This window comes from Zeugodacus cucurbitae, chromosome 6 (assembly GCF_028554725.1).
Source record: "Zeugodacus cucurbitae isolate PBARC_wt_2022May chromosome 6, idZeuCucr1.2, whole genome shotgun sequence".
Taxonomy (NCBI): Eukaryota; Metazoa; Arthropoda; class Insecta; order Diptera; family Tephritidae; genus Zeugodacus; species Zeugodacus cucurbitae.
The window spans coordinates 41,223,283-41,234,538 of NC_071671.1; the positions used below are offsets into that span (position 1 = coordinate 41,223,283).

Sequence of the window (11,256 nt, forward strand, 5' to 3'; positions counted from 1 at the left end):
AGTTATGACTCGATTTCAACCATTTCTGGTACAGAGACACACTGTTAGAAGAAAAAGATTTCCTCTGAATAAAATTAAGATATCTGAGATATTTACCGACATTTTTGGTGAAAAATTACTATAAGGCACGGAGTTCTTCCTATTCGATATCCGGGGCATTGACAAGTTATAGTCCGATTTCGGCATTTTTTTCACAATTGATGCCACCGATCATATACTTTATGGGCGCTAGTGTATTTGTGCAAAGTTTTATTTCACTATCTTCATTGGTTCCTTATGTATATACAGTAGAACTTCTCTAACTCGAAACAACATAATCCACAAAAAAACTTCGAGTTAGAGAGACTTCGAGTTATAGAATATTCATTAAATCATACAATTTTTCGAAAAGCTTCAAAATGTAGATACCCAGTCTTATTTATTTACTTCGCATAAAGTTTTATGTACATACGTTAAAACATGTATTCTGTAATTTTGTTGTTGCAGTTTGCAATTGTTCGGCTCTTGGCGTCTATGTCCTCTGCCTTTGTTAGAGGATTTATGCAATCCATAAATGTAATATCATATTTTTTGTTCGCATCCATACAATATAGAGGGACTCTTTTAAAATTCTGCCTCGATAGTAAAATTTTAAATTTTGTATTATGCCCGGATCGAAAAGTTTGATTTATGGAAGGAAATTTGTATGAAATTTCACTTTTATTGCCAATTCCAGAGTTCGAGTTACAGAGAACTTTGAGTTATAGAAGTTCGAGTTATGGAAGTTCCACTGTATTATAAAGTGAAGGAATAAGATGGAATTCAAAATTGAGTAATATGGGACGTTGACGTTGTTGTTTTTCACACTTGTCATCAGGATGTCAAGAAAATATTATATACCGAATTTCTTTGAAATCTGTTGAAACCATATCTCAGGAACTGGTTTTGACCCATAATTGGACGATGCCACGCCCATTTTCCATTTTGTAAAAAAATCTGAGGGTAGCTTTTTTCTGCTATTTCTTCTGTAAAATTTAGTGTTTCTGACGTTTTTCGTTAGTGAGTTAACACACTTTTAGTAATATAGCGAGATTATAAAAATATAGTTAGGTTTTGAAATCTTCATGTTCGATATCTGCGATCTTGACAATGAGGCTGTGGTAGCCCTAATGCAGTATTTGAATAAATTTTTATTCCAAAATGTTCATCGGCTCTTAGTTTATATATTGTATAGTGAATGATGGAGTCATATTCTCGACCATGAAGAAATTCGAATATCAATTACCCGCTTGAAGAACAACAAGGCGGCTGGGCCGATGGATTACCAGACGAGCTATTCAAATACGGCGGCGAAGAAGTGATAAGGTGCACGCATCAGCTTCTTTGCAATATGGTCGGAGGGAAGCATGTCCGATGATTGAAATGTAAGTGTACTCTCCCCAATCCACAAAAAGGAAAACCCCGCAATCTGCGCCAAGCAACACCACAAGATCCGTCAAGATCGGGAAGGATCAGAAACACCCTTTGCCAACAGGTACTACTTTGGACTGAGTAGGCAATTGAAAATTAAAGTCGTTCCCGTCATACTTTATGTTGCAGAAGCGTGACGATGTCAACATCCGATGAGACGGCACTAGGAATTTTCGAGCGAAAGATTTTGCGGAAGAGTGTGTCTCTGTAGCAAAAGTGGGTGAACCGGGTCACAACTTCCTTAGCTCCATTTCTCATATGCCATACATAATGATTTTTGTTTTCTGGACTTAGTGCCGAATTGTGAGTTATCTTAATAACATTCAACAAATGATTTGCGAGAGAATAAAATGCCCTACCTTTCTTGTTTGTGTTTCTCTATTATTTTGACAATGGAATGGAATTTTTTTACAATATCAAGTGACCAAATAGGGCTGGCAAAATATGTCTTCCAATAATTTCGACTAAACTGATTATACTGAGTGAAATGTTTTCAGCGAAAACTGTTTTTCAATGTGATTTCGTTTGACATGATTTTGCATGAATGAAAACACAAGTTATACGATGAAAACCTATTTTATCTATGAAAACATGTTTTCAAAGTCAGTCCGAACGATAAGTCAAGCTTCCTTGTGACATGGAGTATATTTTCTTAAAACGTACATTTAGAGAAATTATTGGTCATTAATTATTTCACATTATTCGGCTACATAAGAACTTAAACCTTCCTTATTTGTTTAAAATAATATTCGAAAGATAAATATGAATTACTAGATTACCCATAAACAAGGCGTAATAAAATGATAATACAAAAATACTTAAACAAACAATAGAGCAAACAATATAAATTAGCCTCATGATAATAGCGGAAAGATCATTTTATCACAAACCGTCGCAGTGATGTATCGCCAGCGCATAGTTTTTATAACCTTCATTCTACTGACGATTAGTCAATTTAAGAATGCAGCTGAAGGCACTGCACAACATTTGCCAACGAGTTGTGCTGAAGCAGTTCATTTTTCTGGCCGCACACCCTCCAGCGGCATATATCAGTTACGTGCTCAGTTGCCTGATCGGGGTTAAACAACATTCTACGCTTATTGTCTACTCGATCCAGCAGGTGGGGAAGCCTGGACAGTTATACAGAGGCGACAGGATGATAGTGTACACTTTAATCGTGGCTGGAGTGATTACAAAAACGGCTTTGGAAACTTGAATACAAATTTCTTCATTGGTCTTGATAAGTTGCACGCACTAACCGACTTGCAACTGCATGAATTATGGATTGAATTAAAAGATTTCGACGATGTCGTCAAGGTACGAGAGCTTCGCTATCGGCGGCGAGGAATTGAAATACGCACTAACAGTCTTGGGTGTTTACTCAGGCACAGCTGGTGATTCATTGAATAGTTTGCACGGCGGTTGTAAGTTCAGTACGCACGATCAGGACAATAGTGAGAGAGGTACAAATTGTGCGGAAGTGTACAAGGGTGGCTGGTGGTTTGGCAAGGAATTGTGTCTTAAAAGGTAACATGAGACGTCATGAAAGCACATGAAAAGAGCTCAATGCATTTTTTATCTTTCAGCTTTTTAAACGGGGCCTATACGGATAAGTCTTCCACAGATTATGGCCAAGGTCTGATATGGACATCTTGGCATGGTTAAAGTATGTACATATGGCTATAAGGCCAAAATATAATTCGTTTGTATAAACAACATACAGCGAGTTTTCTTTTATTATAAACCAATACATTTTGCAAGTATCTACGTGATTCGCGATTATAGCCGAATCAGTAATAATTCTTCCATCCATTCGAACAACATGGCCTAGCCAGCGTAGCCACTGTCTTTTCTTTATATATATTTTGTATCATAAATCTTCCGCAAAACCTTCTGCCAATGCTTTCGAAAACCGTAGTGCCATCTCATCGGATGTTGACATCGTCCACCTGAACCTTAATACAGAATGTAAATAATGAGCAACTTTTTGAGTTTGGTTTTGGGGCGCGAATACCTCTGACAGACGGCGGCGTTAGTCCCGATTAACTACTTTAATCGGGATTAATTCGAGAGTTATCTCAGTTAACTCCGTTGCTAACTCCGATTTAATCCTCAAAATTTTAGAGAGTTAGTGGCATTTTCGTTGGCAATATTGTTAAAAATGGCCGCTTTTAATATATTGTGAATTGAAACCAGCAATACTGACAGCTATTTTTCAGTTAAATGTAAACCAAAACATACGCATGCAATGAAATAGCTAAATTTTTTTAACCTGGAAGTTCTAATAATAACGAATTTATGTATATTATTTTAATAATTCACTGCCACGCCCACAAAATGGCGAAAACCGAAAACACCTAAAGTAACTAAGCTATAAATAAAGTTATAAAAGTAAAATTTGGTACAAAGGATCGCACTAGAAAGGGGCATATTTGAATGTATTTTTTTTGGAAAGGGGTCGTTTCCCACATACACCACGAAAATAGTGGAAATTGGATAATAACCACACCTATCTCCCATACAAAGTTTATGCTGAAAACAAGTAAGGAAGGGCTAAGTTCGGGTGTAACCGAACATTTTATACTCTCGCAATTTATTGATGTAATTTTATAAAGATAACACAATTCGACCCATATATTTGGTGTAAAGTTCAATAGAATAACGAAAATCATCATAAATAGTATATGGGGACTGAGGTAATTCCTAAACCGATTTCACTCGTTTTCACCACCAAGATACAATGTATCGAAGACTATACGCTCACTTAATTTAATATTACTTATAATTAGGTATATGGGATCTGGGGAAAGTTATGACCCGATTTTTACCATTTCAGGTACAGAGAGAAACTGTTATAAGAAAAGAATTCAGAGGGAATGAATTACATTAAAATATTTAAGGGATTTACCTATATTTTCGGTGAAAAATTAACCTTAGGAACTGAGTTCTTCATGTTCGATATCAGGGGCCTTGAAAAGTCATGGTCCGATTTTGACAATTTTTCCACAAGTGATGTCACAGCTCAAATACAGTATTTGTGTAAAGTTTTATTCCGCTAGCTTCATTGGTTCCTTATGAATACATTATAAAGTGAACGAATCAGATGGAATTCAAAATTGAGTTATATGGGAAGTAGACGTAGTTGTGAACCGATTTCGCCCATATTCCACCCGTGTCATCAGGGTGTCAAGAAAGTGCTATATACCGAATTTCATTGAAATCGGTCGAATAGTTCTTGAGATATGGTTTTTGACCCATAAGTGGGCGACGCCACGCCCATTTTCCCTTTTGTAAAAAATCTCAGTGCAGCTTCCTTCTGCCATTTCTTATGTAAAATTTGGTGTTTCTGACGTTTTTCGTTAGGGAGTTAACCCACTTTTAGTAATTATCCACCTAACCTTTGTATGGGATGTGGGCGTGGTTATTATCCGATTTCTTTCATTTCTGGACTGTATAAGGAAATGGCTAAAAGAAACGACTGCAGAAAGTTTGGCTTATATAGCTTTATTGGTTTGCGAATTATATACAAAAAAACTATTTGAGGGCGGGGTCACGCCCTCTTTTCCAAAAAAAATTACATCCAAACGTGCCCCTCCCTAATGGGATCCTATGTTCCAAATTTCATTTTCATAACTTTATTTATGGCTTAGTTATGACACTGTATAGGTTTTCGGTTTCCTCCATTTTGTGGGCGTGACAGTGGACCGATTTTGTCCGAAAGCAACCTCCTCAGGGTGCCAAGGAATATGTGTTCCAAGTTTCATTAAGATATCTTAATTTTTACTCAAGTTATCGCTTGCACGGACAGACGGACAGACGGACGGACAGACATCCGGATTTTAAATCTACTCGTCAACCTGATCATTTATGTATATATAACCCCATATCTAACTCTTATATTTCTTGGTGACACAAACAACCGTTATGTGAATAAAACTATTATACTCTGTGCAACAGGTTGCGAGAGTGTAATTACTGAAAGTGCGTTAAATTTTGCAGAAGAAATGGCAGAAGGGAGCTGTACTCAGATTTTTTTACAAAATGGAAAATGGGCGTGGCGTCGCCTACTTATGAGTCAAAAACCATACCTCGAAAACTACTATACCGATTTCAATGAATATTTCCTTGACACCCAGATTACATGTGTGGAAAATGGGTGAAATCGGTTCACAACCAAGACTATTTCCCATATAACTCAATTTTGAATTCCATCTCATTCCTTCACTTTATAATATATACTAACGAACCAATGAAGATAGTGTAATAAAACTTTACACAACTACTGTATGTGATCTGTGACATAAATTGTGAAAAAATTTTGAAATCGGACTATAAATTTTCGATGCCCCTGATATCGAATATGAAGAATTCAGTGCCTTAGGGTAATTTTTCACCGAAAATATCGGTAAATCTCTCAGATATATTAATTTAATTCAGAAGAAATCTTTTTCTTCTAATAGTGGGTCTCTGCATCAGAAATAGTTAAAATCCGGCCATAAATTCCCCTAGTTCTCTTATATCTAATTATAGGATTTTCAAAAATACGATGGACTTAATAGCTTGTAAATCGGTAATATGTGAAATATAATATCTATATAGCCATATCATATATAGTCAAATTAAATGAGCATATAATCTTAGATATAATGTATGTTGGTGATGAAAATGAGTTTAATCGGCTCAGGAATTACCGCAGCCTATATACCATATACATATGATGATTTTCGTTTTTCTATTGGACTTTATGCCGAATATATGGGTCAAATTGTGTGTTATCTTAATAAAAATAATAGCATAAATTGCGAGAGTATAAAATATTCGGTTGCACCCGAACTTAGCTTTTCCTTACTTGTTTAATATTGAAAAATAACGGAGTTATGTGCTCTCTTCGTAAGTTCCCCAACTGCAACTCGATTCCGGCCGAATGAGTAGCTGAAACAAAAAAACTCAAAAAGGTTGTTAAAGATGAAGGTATTTCCTATACAATGACCTACGATTATTGAAAAATATCCAAAATTAACATAGTGACGTAGTTGGATGGACAATTTTCAACAAATCAGGTAGGCCATCATAACGACAGGCAAAAGCGAAGTGGAATCGGCCAACAGAATGCAATCCGCAATTAACGAAATAGTGGAATGGACACGGAGATGGTGCATTACTTTAAACGAGACGAAATCAATACACGTAAACTACACGAACAAAAGTGCTAGATATATTCCTTTACATATTGGTAATGTGGTAGTCCCATACTCCACCTCTGCGAAATATCTGGGCATAACGCTAGATGCAAAGCTGAAATGGAAAGAGCACATACAAAAAAAAGTTGCAGAACTAAATCTAAGATATAGCAAAATAAGATGGTTAATCGGTAACAAATCGCAGCTAACAACATCAAATAAAATTCTCGTATATAATCAAACGTTGAAACCTATTTGGACATACGGAATTCAACTGTGGGGATGCGCTGCACCGTTATACATTCAAGCGATACAACGGTTCCAAAATAAAGTCCTACGCAAATTTGTAAATGCCCCGTGGTATATACGTAATTCAGACCTGCACCGTGATCTTCATATAAAAATGGTCCGGGAAGTTATTCACGAAACGGCATTGAAACATTCAGCGAGGTTGCAAAATCATGTAAACGCGGAAGCCCGACGACTAGGAGAGATTAGAAATAGCAGACGTCGACTAAAGCGAACAACATTCTACGAACTTATACGAAAATAAAAAGTATTAAACGTAATATTTAGTTTCTGAAAAAAACGCTTATATTGTATCTATATATATATTTGGCGTAGGAACCGCTTTAAGCGATTATAGCCGAGATATTGTATCTATCTTTTAAAATTAGAAAAGTATTGCTTGTTAGTACAATTTTGTTTTGTTTCACTAGTTGCAATCATATGAAATGTAAAAATATATCTAATTACGTTTCAATAAAAAAAAAAAAAGGTAGGCCATTGTATAGTAAATATATTCAAAAATAAAAAATCGATTTTTTTGAAAGTATCACATTGGTATAACCCCTTAATAGGATGAACATGCCATCGTCTTTTTTGCTTTACTTGCTTTTTTCATACCCTCACAACATGTTGTAAATACAGTAAAATAGTTTTGTTTACATAACGGTTGTTTGTAAGTTACGAAACTAAACGAGTTAGATATAGAGTCATATATATTTGATGAGGTTAAGCCGTTAAGCCGACCTCGGATAAGGATTGAGCGACCCCAAAAACATGAAGTCCACATAGTAAGACCCCTGGGATAGAACCAAACTGTGACTGTGTAATAAATTATAGTATTATATACAGTGGCTCACAGCCAAATGATGCAGTAACAAAAAAAAAAAAAAAAAATACAAAATATATTGTAATTTTTTAAGGACAAAACTACATTTTTATGTCGGTTAGTACTTTGTTGGAGGATGGGATCATGTGTAGAAGTTCACGCAAGTGAGAAAAGTTTTTGATTGTCACTCACTTGGGAGTGGCCAGAAACGATTCTTCTCCACATGGTTCAAGCAGCTCACGACTTCCGGTTTTAGACCAAGTATCCTCTGGGTAGCCAACAGACATCCGTTTGAAGGCGAGCTAAAGTGAGAAGGCGAAGTCCGCTTATGCGGTTGTGCGTAGGGTTTGGGACCCACCACATAAAAACACCCCCCAATGAAAAATCTACGAAAGCCTCGGATGAGACACCCCCCTTTTGATGACGACCCCTGCAAACGTTTTAAGGATAATGATATAAGGGCATGCACCTGGAATGTCCGGACCCTTAATTGGGAAGGTGCCTCTGCCCAGCTGGTTGATGTCCTCATACGACTTAAGGCTGACATCACCGCCATCCAAGAAGTGCGATGGACGGGACAAGGACGGAAGAAGGTGGGTCCTTGTGACATCTACTACAGCGGCCATATAAAGGAGCGCAAATTTGGTGTTGGATTTGTGGTGGGAGAGAGACTCCGTCGCAGAGTCCTGGCATTCACCCCGGTGGATGAACGTCTAGCCACAATCCGCATCAAAGCGAGGTTCTTCAACATATCGCTGATTTGCACCCACGCCCCAACGGAAGAGAAGGACGATGTGACCAAAGATGCTTTCTATGAGCGCCTAGAACGCACCTATGAGCGCTGCCCCCGCCACGATGTAAAAGTCGTGCTTGGTGATTTTAACGCCAGGGTGGGTAAAGAAGGTGTCTTTGGCACAACAGTCGGAAAATTCAGCCTCCATGACGAAACATCGCCAAACGGCCTGAGGCTGAACGACTTCGCTGGGGCCCGAAATATGGTCGTCTGTAGTACCAGATTCCAGCATAAGAAAATACATCAAGCTACTTGGCTGTCTCCTGATCGAAACACGCGGAACCAAATCGATCACGTTGTGATAGACGGAAGACATGTCTCCTGTGTTTTAGACGTGCGTACGCTCCGAGGACCAAATATAGACTCGGACCATTATCTGGTCGCAGCGAAGATACGCACCCGCCTCTGTGCAGCAAAGAATGCCCGTCAACAAACACAAGGAAGGTTCGACGTCGAAAAGCTGCAATCGCAACAGACAGCCACGAAATACTCTACTCGACTTGCACTCCTGCTCTCTGAGAGCACTCATCAGCATCTCGGTATAAGGGAACTGTGGAACGGCATCTCAAACTCACTGCGTACCGCTGCAGCCGAAACAATTGGTTTTCGGCAGCGACAAAAAACAAGCTGGTACGATGAGGAGTGCCGTATCGCAGCGGAGAGAAAACAGACTGCCTACCTCGCAACATTGCAAACGACCACAACACGTGCGGGATGGGATAGATACCGAGAGCTGAAGAGGGAAGCGAGACGCATTTGCAGACAAAAAAAGAAAGAGGCCGAAATGCGTGAGTACGAAGAGCTTAAGAAGCTGGCAGACAGAGGGAATGCTCGAAAATTGTATGAAAAAATGAAGCGACTTAACGAAGGTTTCAAGACCGGAGCATCCTCATGTAGAGACCAAGGTGGTAATCTGGTAACCGATGTCCAGGGCATACTGGGATTATGGAGGGAACACTTCTCCGACCTGCTGAATGGCAGTGAGAGTACAACACCAGGAGATGGCGAACCCGATCCCCCAATCGATGACGATGGAACAGATGTTCCATTACCCGACCATGAAGAAATTCGAATAGCAATTACCCGCTTGAAGAACAACAAAGCAGCGGGGGCCGATAGATTACCGGCAGAACTATTCAAATACGGCGGCGAAGAACTGATAAGGTGCATGCATCAGCTTCTTTGCAGAATATGGTCGGAAGAAAGCATGCCTGACGATTGGAATCTCAGTGTGCTCTGCCCAATCCATAAAAAGGGAGATCCCACAATCTGCGCCAATTACCGTGGGATCAGCCTCCTAAATATCGCATACAAGGTTCTATCGAGCGTATTGTGTGAAAGACTAAAGCCCACCGTCAACAAACTGATTGGACCTTATCAGTGTGGCTTTAGACCTGGAAAATCGACAACTGACCAGATATTCACCATGCGCCAAATCTTGGAAAAGACCCGAGAAAAGAGGATCGACACACACCACCTTTTTGTCGATTTTAAAGCTGCTTTCGACAGCACGAAAAGGAGTTGCCTTTACGCCGCCATGTCTGAATTTGGTATCCCCGCAAAACTAATACGGCTGTGTAAATTGACGTTGAGCAACACCAAAAGCTCCGTCATGATTGGGAAGGACCTCTCCGAGCCGTTCGATACCAAACGAGGTTTCAGACAAGGTGACTCACTTTCGTGCGACTTCTTTAACCTGATGCTGGAAAAAATTATAAGAGCTGCAGAGCTAAACCGAGAAGGTACAATCTTCTACAAGAGTGTACAGCTCCTGGCGTACGCCGATGATATTGATATCATCGGAAGCAACAACCGCGCCGTTTGTTCTGCTTTTTCCCGCATGGATAAGGAGGCGAAGCGAATGGGTCTGGAGGTGAATGAGGACAAGACGAAATATCTCCTGTCATCAAACAAACAGTCGGCGCATTCGCGTCTTGGCTCCCACGTCACTGTTGACAGTCATAACTTCGAGGTCGTAGATAATTTCGTATACCTGGGAACCAGCATCAACAACACGAACAATGTCAGCCTCGAAATCCAGCGCAGAATAACTCTTGCCAACAGGTGCTACTTTGGACTGAGTAGGCAATTGAACAGTAAAGTCCTCTCTCGACGAACCAAAATCAAGCTCTACAAGTCGCTTATCATTCCCGTCCTGCTTTACGGTGCAGAAGCTTGGACGATGTCAACATTAGATGAGACGACACTAGGAGTTTTCGAGAGGAAAATTTTGCGCAAGATTTATGGTCCTCAGAACATTGGCAACGGCGAATACCGCAGACGATGGAACGATGAGCTGTACGAGTTATACGACGACATTGACATAGTTCAGCGAATAAAAAGACAGCGGCTACGCTGGCTAGGTCATGTTGTCCGAATGGACGAAAACACTCCAGCCCTGAAAGTGTTCGATGCAGTACCCGCCGGAGGAAGCCGAGGAAGGGGAAGACCTCCACTCCGTTGGAGGGACCAGGTGGAGAGCGACCTGGTTACACTTGGGATCTCCAACTGGCGCCGAACTTCGAAGGAGAGAGACAGGTGGCGCACTATCGTCGATTCGGCTATAACCGGCTAAACGGTTGCAACGCCAATCACATAGTACTTTGTGGGATGCCCTTATTATCAATAACTGCTTTCATTAGTTTCAGCATGGATTCTCCAGCTGAAGTTTGGAGCAATTTTATTCCGTTCTGTTTGCAGGGTATTTTTCAAGTTGGCTT

At 39.7% G+C, this 11,256-nt stretch overlaps 1 protein-coding gene across 1 annotated transcript; it reads left to right on the forward strand.

Annotated features, from left to right (window-relative positions):
- The first annotated feature begins 2,306 nt into the window (after positions 1-2,306).
- Positions 2,307-3,152, forward strand: LOC128922667 (techylectin-like protein). The gene is made up of 2 exons (XM_054233908.1): positions 2,307-2,976; positions 3,036-3,152. Exons 1-2 carry the CDS (start codon positions 2,756-2,758, stop codon positions 3,112-3,114), a joined length of 300 nt encoding a protein of 99 aa, XP_054089883.1. The 5' UTR covers positions 2,307-2,755; the 3' UTR covers positions 3,115-3,152.
- Positions 3,153-11,256: the final 8,104 nt, after the last annotated feature.